The 20,917-nt window shown below is 51.5% G+C and overlaps 1 protein-coding gene across 1 annotated transcript; it reads left to right on the top strand.

The window, feature by feature from the left end:
• Positions 1-296: 296 nt before the first annotated feature.
• LOC138467379 (neuronal PAS domain-containing protein 4-like) lies at positions 297-20,102 on the top strand. Its single transcript, XM_069607335.1, has 6 exons — positions 297-563; positions 6,587-6,686; positions 7,446-7,668; positions 15,526-15,635; positions 16,944-17,079; positions 18,875-20,102. Exons 1-6 carry the CDS (start codon positions 297-299, stop codon positions 20,100-20,102), a joined length of 2,064 nt encoding a protein of 687 aa, XP_069463436.1.
• Positions 20,103-20,917: the final 815 nt, after the last annotated feature.

Here is a 20,917-nt window from a genome sequence, read left to right as displayed (position 1 = left end):
GGCACCCCCAAGCAGCTCTATCAATGCGCCTCAATCCTGACCCACAGGACCACGCCATTCCGGTACCGGAAGGCACCCACTCACAACTCTATCAATGCGCCTCAATCCCGGCCTGCACCACCGTCGTCTCCTAGTACTGGGACCCACACCCGGCTCTGCCAGTGCACCTCAGTCCGAGCCCCGTAGCCTCCCGCGTGTCCTGCAGCTGCACTAGTAGAACCGTGTGATCGTGCGCTTATACGGTCCTCTCTCCACACAGGTCCACCAAGGGCGCCTCGAAGGCGCGCCGGGATTTGATGAACGCCGAGATCCGGGCCCTGCGGGACCTGCTGCCCCTGCCCGAGGAGGCCAAGGAGGACCTGTCCTACCTGCACACCATGGCCCTGGCCTGCCTGCGCATGCGCGGGCCGCTGCTCGGGGCCCCGGGCCCCCAGGGGCCGAGCCCGCCTCCCCCGGGACTGGACCTGCTGCCCGCGCTGCCGGGGTTCGTCCTGGCCTTCTCCGCCGAGGGCAAGCTGCTCTCCATCTCGGACAACGTCGTGGACTACCTGGGCTTCAGCATGGTGAGCCTGGGAGCGGGGGAGGAGGGACCCCATGTCTCAATGTGTTGGGGGGCAGGTGCCTTACGAGGGTGCTGTAGCTAGTGGTGCACTCGCCCGCCTTGCAGCCTTTTCCTAATAGAGAGTTAGTGACTGAGGAATTTCTTGGGTAAGAAGGTGTTTTTGCCTCCTGACCAGAAGGCATCTTATTTTAATTTTATTTTGACACTTGTATAGCGCATAAAACCCAGAGGTCTCTAGGCGCTTTTAACTTAAAAATACAGTTACAGTAAATTCTTCATCTTAGCTGACACTAGGGTGGTGTTTTGGCTTGGGATGTTTCTTGTATCCGACGATTGGGGGGGCGTGTGTGACTGCTGGGGTGCTTGTGTGCCTAGCAGAATGCCTTGCATATGGGGATTGTGTTTTGCCTCTACCCTCAAGTCAGAATACCCCGTGTAGAGTGTTTTGAGTTTGAGGAGTTGGTTTTGCCTCAGCTGAGGATTTTGATTTGCCCTGATAGGGTGGTCTTCTGGTTTAGGGGAGCTTTTTACATGGTAGGGCGGTGGTGAGCAGTTCAAAGTGTCTTGTCTTGGGGAAGGGGGGGCGCTTTTATTGGTAGCATAGTGTTTTGACATGAAGGTGCTTTTCTTTTTGGGTGAGATTATGCATTGTAACTGGGCCTTTACGCTTTTGTTTTGCCTGGCTTGCTGTTGTTTTCTCTAGTAGAGTGTTTTGACATTACGCTTTGTTTTACCTGGCATGCTGGTGCTTTCTCTAGTAGAGTGCTTTGACTTTACGCTTTTGTTTTGCCTGGCATGCTGGTGTTTTCTCTAGTAGAGTGTTTTGAAGTTACACTTTGTTTTGCCTGGCTTGCTGTTGTTTTGTTTTGTATAGTGCTTTGACTTTACGCTTTTGTTTTGCCTGGCATGCTGGTGTTTTCTCTAGTATAGTGGTTTGACTTTACGCTTTTGTTTTGCCTAGCATGGTGGTGCTTTCTCTAGTAGAGTGGTTTGACTTTACGCTTTGTTTTGCCTGGCATGCTGGCGTTTTCTCTAGTATAGTGGTTTGACTTTACGCTTTTGTTTTGCCTAGCATGGTGGTGCTTTCTCTAGTAGAGTGGTTTGACTTTACGCTTTGTTTTGCCTGGCATGCTGGCGTTTTCTCTAGTATAGTGGTTTGACTTTACGCTTTTGTTTTGCCTGGCATGCTGGTGCTTTCTCTAGTAGAGTGCTTTGACTTTACGCTTTTGTTTTGCCTGGCATGCTGGTGTTTTCTCTAGTAGAGTGTTTTGAAGTTACACTTTGTTTTGCCTGGCTTGCTGTTGTTTTGTTTTGTATAGTGCTTTGACTTTACGCTTTTGTTTTGCCTGGCATGCTGGTGTTTTCTCTAGTATAGTGGTTTGACTTTACGCTTTTGTTTTGCCTAGCATGGTGGTGCTTTCTCTAGTAGAGTGGTTTGACTTTACGCTTTGTTTTGCCTGGCATGCTGGCGTTTTCTCTAGTATAGTGGTTTGACTTTACGCTTTTGTTTTGCCTAGCATGGTGGTGCTTTCTCTAGTAGAGTGGTTTGACTTTACGCTTTGTTTTGCCTGGCATGGTGGTGCTTTCTCTAGTAGAGTGGTTTGACTTTACACTTTGTTTTGCCTGGCATGCTGGTGTTTTCTCTAGTAGAGTGGTTTGACTTTACGCTTTGTTTTGCCTGGCATGCTGGTGTTTTCTCTAGTAGAGTGGTTTCACTTTACGCTTTGTTTTTCCTGGCATGCTGGTGTTTTCTCTAGTAGAATGTTTTGACATTACGCTTTGTTTTACCTGGCATGCTGGTGCTTTCTCTAGTAGAGTGTTTTGACGTTACGCTTTTGTTTTGCCTGGCATGCTGGTGTTTTCTCTAGTAGAGCGTTTTGACGTTACACTTTGTTTTGCCTGGCTTGCTGTTGTTTTGTTTTGTATAGTTCTTTGACTTTACGCTTTTGTTTTGCCTGGCATGCTGGTGCTTTCTCTAGTAGAGTGTTTTGACTTTACGCTTTTGTTTTGCCTGGCATGCTGGCGTTTTCTCTAGTATAGTGGTTTGACTTTACGCTTTTGTTTTGCCTAGCATGGTGGTGCTTTCTCTAGTAGAGTGGTTTGACTTTACGCTTTGTTTTGCCTGGCATGGTGGTGCTTTCTCTAGTAGAGTGTTTTGACGTTACGCTTTGTTTTGCCTGGCATGCTGGTGTTTTCTCTAGTAGAGTGTTTTGACGTTACACTTTGTTTTGCCTGGCTTGCTGTTGTTTTGTTTTGTATAGTGCTTTGACTTTACGCTTTTGTTTTGCCTGGCTTGCTGTTGTTTTGTTTTGTATAGTGCTTTGACTTTACACTTTTGTTTTGCCTGGCTTGCTGTTGTTTTCTCTAGTAGAGTGTTTTGACATTACGCTTTGTTTTACCTGGCATGCTGGTGCTTTCTCTAGTAGAGTGCTTTGACTTTACGCTTTTGTTTTGCCTGGCATGCTGGTGTTTTCTCTAGTAGAGTGTTTTGACGTTACCCTTTGTTTTGCCTGGCTTGCTGTTGTTTTGTTTTGTATAGTGCTTTGACTTTACGCTTTTGTTTTGCCTGGCATGGTGGTGCTTTCTCTAGTAGAGTGGTTTGACTTTACGCTTTGTTTTGCCTGGCATGCTGGTGTTTTCTCTAGTAGAGTGGTTTGACTTTACACTTTGTTTTGCCTGGCATGCTGGTGTTTTCTCTAGTAGAGTGGTTTGACTTTACGCTTTGTTTTGCCTGGCATGCTGGTGTTTTCTCTAGTAGAGTGGTTTGACTTTACACTTTGTTTTGCCTGGCATGCTGGTGTTTTCTCTAGTAGAGTGGTTTCACTTTACGCTTTGTTTTGCCTGGCATGCTGGTGTTTTCTCTAGTAGAATGTTTTGACATTACGCTTTGTTTTACCTGGCATGCTGGTGCTTCCTCTAGTAGAGTGTTTTGACGTTACGCTTTTGTTTTGCCTGGCATGCTGGTGTTTTCTCTAGTTTAGTGTTTCGACGTTACACTTTGTTTTGCCTGGCTTGCTGTTGTTTTGTTTTGTATAGTGCTTTGACTTTACGCTTTTGTTTTGCCTGGCATGCTGGTGCTTTCTCTAGTAGAGTGCTTTGACTTTAACTTTTGTTTTGCCTGGCATGCTGGTGTTTTGTTTTGTACAGTGTTTCGACTTTACGGTTTTGTTTTGCCTGGCATGCTGGTGTTTTCTCTAGTATAGTGGTTTGACTTTACGCTTTTGTTTTGCCTGGCATGCTGGTGTTTTGTTTTGTACAGTGTTTTGACTTTACACTTTTGTTTTGCCTGGCAAAAACACCAGAGTGGTTTGACTTTACACTTTTGTTTTGCCTGGCATGCTGGTGTTTTCTCTAGTAGAGTGGTTTGACTTTACGCTTTTATTTTGCCTGGCATGATGGTGCTTTCTCTAGTAGAGTGGTTTGACTTTACACTTTTGTTTTGCCTGGCATGCTGGTGTTTTCGCTAGTATAGTGGTTTGACTTTACGCTTTTATTTTGCCTGGCATGATGGTGTTTTCTCTAGTAGTGTTTTGACATTACGCTTTGTTTTGCCTGGCATGCTGGTGCTTTCTCTAGTAGAGTGGTTTCACTTTACGCTTTTGTTTTGCCTGGCATGATGGTGTTTTGTTTTGTACAGTGTTTTGACATTACGCTTTGTTTTGCCTGGCATGCTGGTGTTTTCTCTAGTAGAGTGTTTTGACTTTACACTTTTGTTTTGCCTGGCATGCTGGTGTTTTCTCTAGTAGAGTGTTTTGATGTTACGCTTTGTTTTTCCTGGCATGCTGGTGTTTTCTCTAGTAGCGTGTTTTGACGTTACACTTTGTTTTGCCTGGCTTGCTGTTGTTTTGTTTTGTATAGTGCTTTGACTTTACGCTTTTGTTTTGCCTGGCATGCTGGTGTTTTGTTTTGTACAGTGTTTTGACTTTACGCTTTTGTTTTGCCTGGCATGCTGGTGTTTTCTCTAGTAGGGTGGTTTGACTTTACGCTTTGTTTTGCCTGGCATGCTTGTGTTTTCTCTAGTAGAGTGGTTTCACTTTACGCTTTGTTTTGCCTGGCATGCTGGTGTTTTCTCTAGTAGAGTGTTTTGATGTTACACTTTTGTTTTGCCTGGCTTGCTGGTGTTTTCTCTAGTATAGTGGTTTGACTTCACGCTTTTGTTTTGCCTGGCATGCTGGTGTTTTGTTTTGTACAGTGTTTTGACTTTACACTTTTGTTTTGCCTGGCATGCTGGTGTTTTCTCTAGTATACTGGTTTGACTTTACGCTTTGTTTTGCCTGGCATGCTGGTGTTTTGTTGTGTATAGTGCTTTGACTTTACGCTTTTGTTTTGCCTGGCTTGCTGTTGTTTTGTTTTGTATAGTGCTTTGACTTTACGCTTTTGTTTTGCCTGGCATGCTGGTGTTTTCTCTAGTATACTTGTTTGACTTTACACTTTGTTTTGCCTGGCATGCTGGTGTTTTGTTGTGTATAGTGCTTTGACTTTACGCTTTTGTTTTGCCTGGCTTGCTGTTGTTTTGTTTTGTATAGTGCTTTGACTTTACGCTTTTGTTTTGCCTGGCATGCTGGTGTTTTCTCTAGTAGAGTGTTTTGACGTTACGCTTTTGTTTTGCCTGGCATGCTGGTGTTTTCTCTAGTACAGTGGTTTGACTTTACGCCTTTGTTTTGCCTGGCTTGCTGTTGTTTTGTTTTGTATAGTGCTTTGACTCTACACTTTTGTTTTGCCTGGCATTCTGGTTTTTTGTTTTGTACAGTGTTTTGACTTTACACTTTTGTTTTGCCTGGCATGCTGGTGTTTTCTCTAGTACAGTGGTTTGACTTTACGCTTTGTTTTGCCTGGCTTGCTGGTGTTTTGTATAGTGCTTTGACTTTACACTTTTGTTTTGCCTGGCTTGCTGTTGTTTTGTTTTGTATAGTGCTTTGACTTTACGCTTTTGTTTTGCCTGGCAAACTGGTGTTTTGTTTTGTACAGTGTTTTGACTTTACGCTTTTGTTTTGCCTGGAATGCTGGTGTTTTCTCTAGTATAGTGGTTTGACTTTACGCTTTGTTTTGCCTGGCATGCTGGTGTTTTGTTTAGTGGTTTGACTTTACGCTTTTGTTTTGCCTGGCATGATGGTGCTTTCTCTAGTATAGTGTTTTGACGTTACACTTTGTTTTGCCTGGCATGTTGTTGTTTTGGCTTGTATAATGTTGTGACTTGGTGAAACCGGTTTTGCCGGGTGGGAACGAATTTTGGCTCGATGCAGGTATTTTACATGCTTCAAGGAGGACCTTTTTTCTGTCTGATAGGATGGTAGCTTGGAGGAGTTTCTTCTCTGCTAGCAGGATGTTTTGCAAGATACCGCTTGTACGGTGATGCTTTGCCTGGCAGGAGGGTGTTTTCTTTCTGGCCTGGGGAATGTGTTCTGTCTGGTAAGCCAGTGTGTTGGCTAGATGAGGGCGTTTTGCCTTTCACTGCCGTCATTTGCGTGTTTGAGTGTTTTGCATGGTAGGATAATTGTTTTGAAGAGGTGTTTTGTAAGATAGGGTGTGTTGCCTGCCTAGCAGGATGGGCATTTGGCTGTCAAATGGGTGTTTTGGCTAGAAGAGGGTATTTCTCTTGGCAGGTGGAGGGTGTTTGGAATAGAAGGTGATGGAGTGCCTAGTAGGAGGTTGTTCTGCCTTGTAGGATAGCCCTTTGCATCGGAGGAGGGTACTTTGCCTAGAAGAGGGTATTTCTCCTGGCAGGTGGAAGGTGTTTGGAATAGAAGGTGATGGAGTGCCTAGTAGGAGGTTATTCTGCCTTGTAGGATAGCCCTTTGCATTGGAGGAGGGTGTTTTGCCTAGCTGGGTGCGCTTCGTCTGGTTGGTCAGTGGTCAGTCTTGCTTGGAAGTGGCAGGGCATTTGCTTTGTAGGATGGTGTCTTCTTTGGAGGAGGGCTCTTGTGCTTGTTAGGGCAAGCATGCAGGGCGTGGCCAGGCTCTTGCAGCATGCGGTCACCTCACCCACAGAGAGCCCTCTAACCCCCCCTCTTCTTTCCTCCACAGGTCGACCTCCTCGCCCAGGGTGACACCATCTACCAGCTCATGGACACCTCAGAAGTTGAGGGCGTGCGGGAGAAGCTAGCAGAAGGGGCACCGGGGACAGGTGAGGGTGCTCAGTGGGTGCTCCCCCCACTCCTTTCTCAGCCCACTTACTCACTTCTCTCCTCCCCCCTGGAAGTCTGCCACATGGGTCCTTCTGCACATCACTCTTCTGAGTCTGTCTCTTGGTCTCTGTCCTTCTCTTGTCGCTTGGACTCTGTGAGTTAGTGTAGTGGCCGGTTAATGATGACACCGAGCCCAGGGCTTGTGTTAGTTTCTTTTATTTGACTTTAGCACATGACACTGTTAACACATAATACTGATCTTCCAGCTTACACTACTCTATCTATAAATGTAAGTGATAATGTCCTCTTGTGGTTCCTATGCTCAGGAAGTATATAGTTTTAAGGCAGGAGGTTGTAGAAGAGTGTGTGTGGCAGGTCGCTGCTCACTCCCTGCTTACCACCTCTGAATGCCCTGGGCGGGAGCTGCCGCACGTTTCCTCGCAGCACTTCCCCTGGGACCGCCCTCGGGACCTCTTAAGGTCCTTTACTCTACAGTGAGCCCTTCAGCCCAGGGCTGGGGGTCCTTCTCTTGTGTCTGCTCTTCAGCCCTGGGCTGGGGGCCCTCTTGTTTTCCTCTGTGAGTCCTATTGCTCCCCAAGTCTTGCTCTGTGGGAGTCCTTGACCGCTGTGTTTCTGTGTGAGTCCCACCCCCTTCCCTCGGTGTCCCTCGGTTCCCTCCTCCTACTCCTGTCTCCTCCCTGGCCGCTGCTGGTGGGAGTTGTGCAGTGCTCTGAATCTGCCCTTTCTCCCCTCTTTAGAGACCGCCTTCGTCTGCCACCTGCAGAGCGAGAAGTTGCTCCGTATGAGGTATGGCAGGAACCGGGCAGTCCTGATCAGAGGTCGCTTCCTCCCCACGACCCCCATCTTCATTGCCCTCTGTACACCCCTGGTGCACGGACCCGAGGAGGTCTGGCTGACCCCCTGCACCACCTTCCAGAGCCAGCACACACTGGAGATGAGGCTGATGGCGGTGACGGACAGGTGAGCTAGGGCAGGGGCTGTGGGAGAGAGCTGGGCAGTGAGCTATGGCAGGGGGTGTGGGAGAGAGCTGGGCAGTGAGCTATGGCAGGGGCTGTGGGAGAGAGCTGGGCAGTGAGCTATGGCAGGGGGTGTGGGAGAGAGCTGGGCGGTGAGCTATGGCAGGGGGTGTGGGAGAGAGATGGGCAGTGAGCTATGGCAGGAGGTGTGGGAGAGAGCTGGGCGGTGAGCTATGGCAGGGGGTGTGGGAGAGAGCTGGGCAGTGAGCTATGGCAGGGGGTGTGGGAGAGAGCTGGGCGGTGAGCTATGGCAGGGGGTGTGGGAGAGAGCTGGGCAGTGAACTATGGCAGGGGGTGTGGGAGAGAGCTGGGCAGTGAGCTAGGGCAGGGCGTGTGGGAGAGAGCTGGGCAGTGAGCTATGCCAGGGGAATGTTGTAGAGAGCTGGGCAGTGAGACATGCTAGGGAATGTGGGAGAGGGCTGGGCAGTGGGACATGCTAGGGAAGGTGGGAGAGAGCTGGGCAGTGAGGCATGGCAGGGGATATGGGAAAGAGTGTGGCAATGAGACATGCTAGGGGGATGTGGTAGAGAGCTGGGCAGTGAGACATGCTAGGGAATTTGGGAGAATGCTGGGAAGTGAGACATGCTAGCGGAAATGTGGATAGCTGGGCAGTGAAACGAGTTAGGAAATGTAGAGGATAGCTGGGCAGTGAGACATGCTAGCAGAAATGTGGACAGCTGGGCAGTGAAACAAGTTAGGAAATGTAGAGGATAGCTGGGCAGTGAGACATGCTAGCAAATGTGGGAGAGAGTTGGGTAGTGAGACATGCTAGGGAATGTGGGAGAGATCTGGGCAGTGAGACATACTAGGGGAATGTGGGAGAGAGCTGGGCAGTGAGACATGCTAGGGGAATGTGGGAGAGAGTTGGCCAGTGAGGCATGCTAGGGAATGTGGAGGATAGCAGGACAGTGAGACAGCTAGGGGAATGTGGGAGAGAGCTGGCCAGTGAGGCATGGCAGGGGATGTGGAAGAGATTTGGTTAGTGAGACATGCTAGGGAATGTGGGAGAGAGCTAGGCAGTGAGACATGCTAGGGGAATGTGGGAGAGAGCTGGGCAGTGAGCTAGGGCAGGGTGTGTGGGAGAGAGCTGGGCAGTGAGCTATGCTAGGGGAATGTGGGAGAGAGCTGGGCAGTCAGACATGCCAGGGGAATGTTGTAAAGAGCTGGGCAGTGAGGCATGCTAGGGGAACGTTGTAGAGAGCTGGGCAGTGAGACATGCTAGGGTATGTGGGAGAGATCTGGGCAGTGAGGCATGCTAGGGAATGTGGGAGAGGGCTGGGCAGTGGGACATGCTAGGGAAGGTGGGAGAGAGCTGGGCAGTGAGGCATGGCAGGGGATATGGGAAAGAGTGTGGCAATGAGACATGCTAGGGGGATGTGGTAGAGAGCTGGGCAGTGAGACATGCTAGGGAATTTGGGAGAATGCTGGGCAGTGAGACATGCTAGCGAAAATGTGGATAGCTGGGCAGTGAAACAAGTTAGGAAATGTAGAGGATAGCTGGGCAGTGAGACATGCTAGCAGAAATGTGGTTAGCTGGGCAATGAAACAAGTTAGGAAATGTAGAGGATAGTTGGGCAGTGAGACATGCTAGCAAATGTGGGAGAGAGTTGGGCAGTGAGACATGCTAGGGGAATGTGGGAGAGAGTTGGCCAGTGAGGCATGCTAGGGAATGTGGAGGATAGCTGGGCAGTGAGACATGCTAGGGGAATGTGGGAGAGAGCTGGCCAGTGAGGCATGGCAGGGGATGTGGAAGAGAGTTGTGCAGTGAGACATGCTAGGGAATGTGGGAGAGAGCTAGGCAGTGAGGCATGCTAGGGGAATGTGGGAGAGAGCTGGGCAGTGAGACATGCTAGGGGAATGTGGGAGAGAGCTGGCCAGTGAGGCATGCTAGGGAATGTGGGAGAGAGCTGGGCAGTGAGACATGCTAGGGAATGTGGGAACGAGCTGGGCAGTGAGACATGCTAGGGGAATGTGGGAGAGAGCTGGCCAGTGAGGCATGCTTGGGAATGTGGGGGATAGCTGGGCAGTGAGGCATGCTAGGGGAATGTGGGAGAGAGCTGGCCAGTGTGTTATGGCAGGGGATGTGGAAGAGAGTTGGGCAGTGAGACATGCTAGGGAATGTGGGAGAGAGCTAGGCAGTGAGACATGCTAGGGGAATGTGGGAGAGAGCTGGGCAGTGAGACATGCTAGGGGAATGTGGGAGAGAGCTGGGCAGTGAGACATGCTAGGGAATGTGGGAGAGAGCTGGGCGGTGAGACATGCTAGGGAATGTGGGAGAGAGCTGGGCAGTGTGGCATGGCAGGGGATGTGGGAGGGAGATGGGCAGTGAGACATGCTAGGGGAATGTGGGAGAGAGTTGGGCAGTGAGACATGCTGGGGGTATGTTGTAGAGAGCTGGGCAGTGAGACATGCTAGGGAATGTGGGAGAGAGATGGGCAGTGTGACATGCTAGGGGAATGTGGGAGAGAGCTGGCCAGTGAGACATGGCAGGGGATGTGGGAGAGAGCTGGGCAGTGAGACATGCTAGGGGAATGTTGGAGAGAGATGGGCAGTGTGGCATGGCAGGGGATGTGGAAGAGAGCTGGACAGTGAGACATGCTAGGGGAATGAGGGAGAGAGATGGGCAGTGAGACATGCTAGGGAATGTGGGAGAGAGTTGGGCAGTGAGACATGCTAGGTGTATGTTGTAGAGAGCTGGGCAGTGAGACATGCTAGGGAATGTGGGAGAGAGATGGGCAGTGTGACATGCTAGGGGAATGTGGGAGAGAGCTGGCCAGTGAGGCATGGCAGGGGATGTGGGAGAGAGCTGGGCAGTGAGACATGCTAGGGGAATGAGGGCGAGAGATGGGCAGTGTGGCATGGCAGGGGATGTGGGAGAGAGTTGGGCAGTGAGACATGCTAGGGAATGTGGGGGAGAGATGGCCAGTGAGGCATGGCAGGGGAGTGAGGGAGAGAGATGGGCAGTGTGGCATGGCAGGGGATGTGGAAGAGAGCTGGGCAGTGAGACATGCTAGGGAATGTGGGGGAGAGATGGCCAGTGAGGCATGGCAGGGGATGTGGAAGAGAGCTGGGCAGTGAGACATGCTAGGGAATGTGGGAGAGAGTTGGGCAGTGAGACATGCTAGGGGTATGTTGTAGAGAGCTGGGCTGTGAGACATGCTAGGGAATGTTGGAGAGAGATGGGCAGTGTGGCATGGCAGGGGATGTGGAAGAGAGTTGGGAAGTGAGACATGCTAGGGAATGTGGGAGAGAGATGGGCAGTGTGACATGCTAGGGGAATGAGGGAGAGAGATGGGCAGTGTGGTATGGCAGGGGTTGTGGGAGAGAGCTGGGCAGTGAGACATGCTAGGGAATGTGGGAGAGAGCTGGGCAGCGAGGCATGCTAGGGAATGTGGGAGAGAGCTAGGCAGTGAGACATGCTAGGGAATGTGGGGAGAGCTGGGCAGTGAGACATGCTAGGGAATTTGGGAGAATGCTGGGAAGTGAGACATGCTAGCGGAAATGTGGATAGCTGGGCAGTGAAACGAGTTAGGAAATGTAGAGGATAGCTGGGCAGTGAGACATGCTAGCAGAAATGTGGACAGCTGGGCAGTGAAACAAGTTAGGAAATGTAGAGGATAGCTGGGCAGTGAGACATGCTAGCAAATGTGGGAGAGAGTTGGGTAGTGAGACATGCTAGGGAATGTGGGAGAGATCTGGGCAGTGAGACATACTAGGGGAATGTGGGAGAGAGCTGGGCAGTGAGACATGCTAGGGGAATGTGGGAGAGAGTTGGCCAGTGAGGCATGCTAGGGAATGTGGAGGATAGCAGGACAGTGAGACAGCTAGGGGAATGTGGGAGAGAGCTGGCCAGTGAGGCATGGCAGGGGATGTGGAAGAGATTTGGTTAGTGAGACATGCTAGGGAATGTGGGAGAGAGCTAGGCAGTGAGACATGCTAGGGGAATGTGGGAGAGAGCTGGGCAGTGAGCTAGGGCAGGGTGTGTGGGAGAGAGCTGGGCAGTGAGCTATGCTAGGGGAATGTGGGAGAGAGCTGGGCAGTCAGACATGCCAGGGGAATGTTGTAAAGAGCTGGGCAGTGAGGCATGCTAGGGGAACGTTGTAGAGAGCTGGGCAGTGAGACATGCTAGGGTATGTGGGAGAGATCTGGGCAGTGAGGCATGCTAGGGAATGTGGGAGAGGGCTGGGCAGTGGGACATGCTAGGGAAGGTGGGAGAGAGCTGGGCAGTGAGGCATGGCAGGGGATATGGGAAAGAGTGTGGCAATGAGACATGCTAGGGGGATGTGGTAGAGAGCTGGGCAGTGAGACATGCTAGGGAATTTGGGAGAATGCTGGGCAGTGAGACATGCTAGCGAAAATGTGGATAGCTGGGCAGTGAAACAAGTTAGGAAATGTAGAGGATAGCTGGGCAGTGAGACATGCTAGCAGAAATGTGGTTAGCTGGGCAATGAAACAAGTTAGGAAATGTAGAGGATAGTTGGGCAGTGAGACATGCTAGCAAATGTGGGAGAGAGTTGGGCAGTGAGACATGCTAGGGGAATGTGGGAGAGAGTTGGCCAGTGAGGCATGCTAGGGAATGTGGAGGATAGCTGGGCAGTGAGACATGCTAGGGGAATGTGGGAGAGAGCTGGCCAGTGAGGCATGGCAGGGGATGTGGAAGAGAGTTGTGCAGTGAGACATGCTAGGGAATGTGGGAGAGAGCTAGGCAGTGAGGCATGCTAGGGGAATGTGGGAGAGAGCTGGGCAGTGAGACATGCTAGGGGAATGTGGGAGAGAGCTGGCCAGTGAGGCATGCTAGGGAATGTGGGAGAGAGCTGGGCAGTGAGACATGCTAGGGAATGTGGGAACGAGCTGGGCAGTGAGACATGCTAGGGGAATGTGGGAGAGAGCTGGCCAGTGAGGCATGCTTGGGAATGTGGGGGATAGCTGGGCAGTGAGGCATGCTAGGGGAATGTGGGAGAGAGCTGGCCAGTGTGTTATGGCAGGGGATGTGGAAGAGAGTTGGGCAGTGAGACATGCTAGGGAATGTGGGAGAGAGCTAGGCAGTGAGACATGCTAGGGGAATGTGGGAGAGAGCTGGGCAGTGAGACATGCTAGGGGAATGTGGGAGAGAGCTGGGCAGTGAGACATGCTAGGGAATGTGGGAGAGAGCTGGGCGGTGAGACATGCTAGGGAATGTGGGAGAGAGCTGGGCAGTGTGGCATGGCAGGGGATGTGGGAGGGAGATGGGCAGTGAGACATGCTAGGGGAATGTGGGAGAGAGTTGGGCAGTGAGACATGCTGGGGGTATGTTGTAGAGAGCTGGGCAGTGAGACATGCTAGGGAATGTGGGAGAGAGATGGGCAGTGTGACATGCTAGGGGAATGTGGGAGAGAGCTGGCCAGTGAGACATGGCAGGGGATGTGGGAGAGAGCTGGGCAGTGAGACATGCTAGGGGAATGTTGGAGAGAGATGGGCAGTGTGGCATGGCAGGGGATGTGGAAGAGAGCTGGACAGTGAGACATGCTAGGGGAATGAGGGAGAGAGATGGGCAGTGAGACATGCTAGGGAATGTGGGAGAGAGTTGGGCAGTGAGACATGCTAGGTGTATGTTGTAGAGAGCTGGGCAGTGAGACATGCTAGGGAATGTGGGAGAGAGATGGGCAGTGTGACATGCTAGGGGAATGTGGGAGAGAGCTGGCCAGTGAGGCATGGCAGGGGATGTGGGAGAGAGCTGGGCAGTGAGACATGCTAGGGGAATGAGGGCGAGAGATGGGCAGTGTGGCATGGCAGGGGATGTGGGAGAGAGTTGGGCAGTGAGACATGCTAGGGAATGTGGGGGAGAGATGGCCAGTGAGGCATGGCAGGGGAGTGAGGGAGAGAGATGGGCAGTGTGGCATGGCAGGGGATGTGGAAGAGAGCTGGGCAGTGAGACATGCTAGGGAATGTGGGGGAGAGATGGCCAGTGAGGCATGGCAGGGGATGTGGAAGAGAGCTGGGCAGTGAGACATGCTAGGGAATGTGGGAGAGAGTTGGGCAGTGAGACATGCTAGGGGTATGTTGTAGAGAGCTGGGCTGTGAGACATGCTAGGGAATGTTGGAGAGAGATGGGCAGTGTGGCATGGCAGGGGATGTGGAAGAGAGTTGGGAAGTGAGACATGCTAGGGAATGTGGGAGAGAGATGGGCAGTGTGACATGCTAGGGGAATGAGGGAGAGAGATGGGCAGTGTGGTATGGCAGGGGTTGTGGGAGAGAGCTGGGCAGTGAGACATGCTAGGGAATGTGGGAGAGAGCTGGGCAGCGAGGCATGCTAGGGAATGTGGGAGAGAGCTAGGCAGTGAGACATGCTAGGGAATGTGGGGAGAGCTGGGCACTGAGACATGCTAGGGGAATGAGGGAGCGAGATGGGCAGTGTGGCTTGGCAGGGGATGTGGAAGAGAGCTGGACAGTGAGACATGCTAGGGAATGTGGGAGAGAGTTGGGCAGTGAGACATGCTAGGGAATGTGGGAGAGAGTTGGGCAGTGAGACATGCTAGGGGTATGTTGTAGAGAGCTGGCCAGTGAGACATGCTAGGGAATGTGGGAGAGAGCTGGGCAGTGAGACATGCTAGGGAATGTGGGAGAGAGCTAGGCAGTGAGACATGCTAGGGAATGTGGGGAGAGCTGGGCACTGAGAGAGGCTAGGGGAATGTGGTAGAGAGCTGGGCAGTGAGACATGCTAGTGGAAAATGGGAGAAATGGGCAGAGAGGCATTGCAAGAGATGTGGGCGAGAGCTGGGCATTAAGGCATGCTAGGAAATGTGGAGGATAGCTGGGCAGTGAGACATGCTAGGGAATGTGGAAGAGAGCTGGGCAGTGTGGCATGGCAGGGGATGTGGAAGAGAGCTGGGCAGTGAGACATGCTAGGGAATGTGGGGAGAGCTGGGCAGTGAGACATGCTAGGGAATGTGGAAGAGAACTGGGCAGTGGGGCATGCTAGGAAATGTGGACTGTAGCTGGGCAGTGAGACATGCTAGGGAAAAGTGGTAGAGAGCTGGGCAGTGAGACATGCTAGGGGAATGTGGGAGAACTGGGCAGTGAGGCATTGCAGGGGATGTGGGAGGGGGCTGGGAAGTGAGACATGCTAGGGAATGTGGAAGAGAGCTGGGCAGTGTGGCATGGCAGGGGATGTGGAAGAGAGCTGGGCAGTGAGGCATTGCAGGGGATGTGGGAGGGGGCTGGGAAGTGAGACATGCTAGGGGAATGTGGAGGATATCTGGGCAGTGAGACATGCTAGGAATTGTGGAGGATAGCTGGGCAGTGAGACATGTTAGGGGTATGTGGGAGAGCTGGGCAGTGAGGCATTGCAGGGGATGTGGGAGGGGGCTGGGAAGTGGGACGTGCTAGGGAAAGTGGAGAGAGCTGGGCAGTGAGGCATGCTAGGAATTGTGGAGGATAGCTGGGCAGTGAGACATGCTAGGGAATTTGGGGAAAGCTGGGCAGTGAGGCATTGCAGGGGATGTGGGAGGGGGCTGGGAAGTGGGATGTGGGCGAGAGACAGGAAGCTGTGATGCCCAGGAATGTGGGAGTGTGAATGCCAGGTGAGTGTTGTAAAAGCCTGGTAGTATCGCTCATCTCCTACCCAGAGTGATAGAGGTCACTGGATGAAATCCGGAGTGGGCCGAGCCAGCCTTTCCTCCTCCCTAGCTCTATATGCGGGCCATTGAACATAGAGCACCCTTAGTTTGCCCTGCGAGCCGCACAATCAATGCTATGGTTATTATAATAAGATGGAGTGTGTCCGAGCCACGCCTAACCCCTGATTGCCTCCTTTCCACCGCAGTGTTGTGCATCATCTGGGCTACTCGGCGAGGGAGCTGATTGGCCGGTCCTGGTACAGCTTGCTCTCCCCAGAGGACCTATGCGCAGGCACGGCCCAGCACAAGGAGCTGTGTAAGTGATGGGGGCAGTGCCAACCTTTGGGAAGGACCACGTGGGGGCGCAGGGGAGGCGTTTAGCCATCAAGTAGCTATGGTGGGGCGGGGGCCCATCTCAGGTATGCCCTGCCTTCTTCCCGCGTCATTGTTCAGGAACATTTGGGTCAGTGTAGGACATTCTTTTTTTGGTGGGAAATTGTTACTTTGGCTGACCCTACACATTCTAGTAACATTGTGGCAGGAGATGCATGGTTAATACATGTACAGGCATCACACCCAGTGGTACCAGGGAGTACCATGGGCAGTCTCATGTTGAGAGTGCCCTTCCAAGCAAGCGGCCATGCTGTGTCTCCGTGCAACCATAGGAACCTACTACTGTCTATGGCGAGACACTGACAATAACCACATTCTGTGGTCTGATTCTGGGCTGGTCCATTGTCCACATTCACATATTCAGGTTGGCATATGCCATCGCCATACACTGGGATCAATGCCATTCCATAATCACTGAATCTGAGGGGCATATGCTGGCATGGACCACATTCCATGGTCTGATATCAGGATCAACCTCATTCCATAGTCAGATATTGGGATTGACCACATCCCATAGCCCTGTATCGGCAGTGACCACGTTCCATAATCTGATATTGGTATAGACTGTATTCTATAATTAGAAATTCAGATATACCATATTCCAGAACAATTGTGTTCAACCACAATCAATTATCCATTTTCAAAAATGGGGGTTGAGTACATTCCAGTTAGATATCATGAATGACCACATTCCATAGTCTGCTATTGGATTGGACCACATTCCATAGACAGGTTTTGGAGAGCACTACATCCCATGGCCTGATATTGGGATGGGCTATATTTTATGGTCAGACATTGGGGTTCACCACATTCCATAGTTTGATCCTAGAGTGGTCAGATATTGTCATGGACCCCATTCCACGGTCAGATATTGCAATGTACAATATTCCACAGTCAGATATTATCATGGTCCACATTCCATAGTTGCATATTGGGTTGCCCACATTCCATCATCAGATAGCGGATGTACCATATTCCAAGCTCAGATGTGTACATAGACCACATTCCATAGATAAACCACCGTCAATTTTCGGATGGATCACATTCTAGTCTGATACTGAGATAGACAACATTCCATGGTCAGGTATTGGGAGAGGCCATATTCCTTAGTCTGATATTGATATGGGCCACATTCCACACCAGTGACATAGCAAGATAGGCAATGTGGGCTGTTATAGATTGCTCATGCCCCCTCGCCTGTGCTTTACGTTTTTCTTCACTTTTCCCACAGTGCGTGATGCTGAATCGGCGGATTTGAAGTTCGTGGTGCGGATGCTGAGCAAAGAATTGTCACATGTGTGGGTTCAGGTCACGGCAACAAGGGAGAAATGTGGGCACATCATACGCTGCAGCAACCGCGTTCTCAGGTGAGAGCTCGTGGATGACACACACACACACACACACACACACACACACACACACACACACACACACACACACACACACACACACACACACACACACACACACACACACACACACACACACACACACACACACACACACACACACACACACACACACACCTGTCTACAGACACACACACACCTGTCTACAGACACACACACACACACACACACACACACCTGTCTACAGACACACACACACACACACACACCTGTCTACAGACACACACACACCTGTCTACAGACACACACACACACACACACCTGTCTACAGACACACACACACACACACACACACCTGTCTACAGACACACACACACCTGTCTACAGACACACACACCTGTCTACAGACACACACTTATACATGCACTCCCCCATCATTCCCACCAGTAGGCCCCTTGGCACTACACATCGTGAAAGGCCTGTTCTGTTGCACATATATCCTGCGGCTAGTCCACCTCCTCAATCCAGCCCTCGCGCCTCACTAATGCAACCCCCTCGCTCCCTGCAAGGTTGCCACTGCTCTGCCTAGCCTCATGAAACCCTTCTTTGACCCAAACCATCGGGCTAACTCTTGGCCTGTCTCCTTCCTTAATGCAACCCCCTCGCTCCCTGCAAGGTTGCCACTGCTCTGCCTAGCCTCATGAAACCCTTCTCTGACCCAGACTATCTGGCTAACTCCTGGCCTTTCTCCCTTCTCGGGTATCTGGGATGCTACCTTCTTGCAGGGTTGCCAGGGGTCCCCTTAGACTCTCTACATGGCCCACCACCCCTCCCTCAGTGATCTCATCTCATCTTTGGGCTTGCCCACATCTTCTTAGTGGTTGACATCCAAGTCTCCTTCTCTCGTCCTACCGTGGCCCCGGACCTCTCTTCGTGGGCACTTTCTTGTCTTCCGCCCAAGTCCAGTCATCTATCTCCCTCCCCTTCACATCCCTTCCCTCCTCTCACTGAAGACTTGCAGTCTTGAGGTCTTCTTCAACACTGATCTAAAGCGCCCGCAACGCATGACCGCTGTTGCCACCACCGCTGTGAACAACCTGTTGATGATCAGGACGCACCTCCGTCTACGCCCCCACCATCGTTGCACCTCTCAAACCCTCTACAACCGCTCCGTTCTTCACCCAACTCTACCCATCATCTACAGGCGGGCCGGCTGCATGTGCCCAACTGGGCCCTTAACATATGTTTCCCCTCACCATGTAATCCATGGATTAGCCGCCTTATCCCTCCTACGACTGGAAGGCCCAACCTCCTGAAATCAAAATGCCACCAACATTCACAACCCCCGGCATCACCGCCTCCACAGGGAAAAGGCCGACCACTACCCCGACACATTCTCCCTGCCTTTGGACCCCCTTGCCTGTGCAGTCCCTGTCCTTACACTGATATTCCCCTGTATATATGTCTTGCCTTTCCCCAGGGCCATCTACAATTCTATAGCATCCCCTGCTTCATTGACCAGGTCTCGGGAGGATAGCTCAGGGGCAACGTGCTCGCCTTGGAAGCAAAACGACACAGAGCACCACAGGTTCGATCCCCGGGGCCGCGCTTAGAAACCTCTGGGTATTAAGCGCGTTATAAATAACCTATCATATCATAATCATTGCTTCTATTGAGGTAGCCACTTGAGGAGCTCCCCTGGCTACTGGTTGTACCTTTCTGTGTGCTTCTTGTGTGCTTCTTGACAAAAGAACATGTCCTCCTAAAACAAATGCAATCCATTACTGATATTCAATCTTTCTTGTCCCGACAGGGAAGAAGAGGCGCGCTATCTCTCCCAGGATTATCGGAGCGGTGGGGACGATGCACAAATGCAAAGATGTTCACTGATGGATGGAACGGAGCAGCCGAGGGTGGGCTTGCTGGCCCTGGATAGCACAAGCGATACCTGCTCGCAGGCCACGACGTGGGGGGTCTGCAAGCGGAAAACGACCATCGAAGGGATTGGGCAACCAGGGAGAAAGCGTGCCAGAGTGCTCAAGAACAGCTCGTCCCCACCTATAGAGGGACCCACGCACGAGCTGCAATTGTCAGACATGTATCCAGAGGACACCTTTCCCTTCACCCCTCCTTACACCCCTGAATCAGACTCTTCTAGCCTTCTGGGGTTTGAGGGTGCGGGCTCGCCCTCGTCAGACATGACGGCTCTCGCTGATGATTCCCGGGACCTCCTTTCTGTGTACCAGTCGGGCACTGACTCAATGCCATCACCGGACTTCTCAGACATGCTTGCTGGACCATTGGCATCAGTTCAGGACATTGCCATCTCTGTAGACATGCAGGCCGCTTTTCCTATGACTATGGTCTACAACCTGCCGGAGACCAGCCCAATTAAGGACGCTTGGGATGATGAGAGCTCCATTGCCTTCTCCAGCCCCCACCACCACCACGCCCTGGTGCCCGACTTCCTGCTGTGGCCCGAGGAGGAGGTGCCCGCCCTGGCAGAGCCATGCTTCTACCCGAGCAGCACTATGGACCATGAAGCCTTTCTCCTTTCTCCAGATGACCTAGACTTCCATGCGTTCCCTGGGCTGGTGGGAAGGCTGAGCACGGACACCCCATTACCCGGCCTGGAGGTCCCCCCGCTAGGCCATGGGAGGCCCCAGTACATGGAGAATGAGTGGCAGGAAATCAGCCTGCTAGCCACACAGCTGAGCGCAATGGCCGAGAGCTTCTCTCTGTACTGCAGGCCCGACCACAAGGGCCTCCAAGCTAGGATGGCTTCAAGCATGTGGGGAACCCCCCCGGAGCCCAGCCTGGATGAAAGCACCATTTCCTGCATTTTGCAGGACCTCTACGACATGAGGGGTGGTCCCAGAGTGCCCCAGAGAACCGAGGCAGGAGGCAACAGATTCCCAATGGGCGCCGGCCTCGGAGACCCCAGATGGGAGATTGATAGCCCCGAAGAGCATCTGCTGCTACATGCCTCAACTGTGCTGGATGCCCGCCTTCCTGCATCACCACGACACAGCGACCTGTGAGTTGTATCAACTCAAGGATCCCCTGCACATGGCACCCAGGCATGGTAAGGTGGCTTTGTGGGACGGGGGGTGGTACATCATGCTGGCACACCTAGCATCAGATGGTTGAGGCTGGGTGGAAAGAGTATGCCCCTCCGCAGAGTAGTTGAGAGTCGTACAGGGTTCAGATCCCACAGAGAAAGTGGAGTCATGTAATATTTAGAAGAACAGCAATTTAGGGTGAATGTATGTAATGGGTTCTTGAGAAGCCACCCTCAACACGGGGAGTTCCTTCCCTCCCTCCCTCAAGTGGTTATGCAACAAACTATTTAACAGATTATTTTCTTTAGCCCTATCTCAGACACATATCATGCCCCTTGGATCCCTCTCCCCTGAGCTAACAATGAGCCAAGAACCAGGCCGGTGTACGGGAAAAATATTGGTATTTATTTAAATGAAAAGTAATAGAAATTAGCACAAAAAGGTCAAAACACCACCGTGGCACAACATAATCAACTTCTCTCAGCATAAATAATCACAAAAGTGAGTTAAAAAGAACACCACCCCAATTCTTCCCTTTTTGTAAATTTCACTTCACAAAATAATTACACTGATCAATAAAGAAGGCACTTATGTAATGTGCGATTTTGATTTTCCTGGCGGCTTAAAAGTCTAGCAGTAGGATTTCAAGATTGGTTCAAATATATATGGAAATTATAATTTCGCCCACACTTTTGGTTTAAAATAAACACAGGGTGATTTATTGCTTTGTTTTTCAGACCCCCCTGCTTTGGTGTAGGTTGGGAAGTCGGACAGAAAAATGTGACTGCTTTGGG

The sequence above is a fragment of the Ambystoma mexicanum genome, chromosome 4q, assembly GCF_040938575.1.
Source record: "Ambystoma mexicanum isolate Mex_15411 chromosome 4q, UKY_AmexF1_1, whole genome shotgun sequence".
In the NCBI taxonomy this organism is placed as follows: Eukaryota; Metazoa; Chordata; class Amphibia; order Caudata; family Ambystomatidae; genus Ambystoma; species Ambystoma mexicanum.
Note: the sequence above shows the minus strand (reverse complement) of the source record. Positions and strands in the feature narration are given on the sequence as shown.

Bases quoted from the DNA above. Each gene is read 5' to 3' on its own strand.
- LOC138467379 (XM_069607335.1), top strand. From the start codon at position 297: ATGAACGCCGAGATCCGGGCCCTGCGGGACCTGCTGCCCCTGCCCGAG. The intron at 564-6,586 runs GTGAGCCTGGGA...TTTCCTCCACAG, and splicing joins ACTACCTGGGCTTCAGCATG to GTCGACCTCCTCGCCCAGGG. The intron at 7,669-15,525 runs GTGAGCTAGGGC...TTTCCACCGCAG, and splicing joins CTGATGGCGGTGACGGACAG to TGTTGTGCATCATCTGGGCT.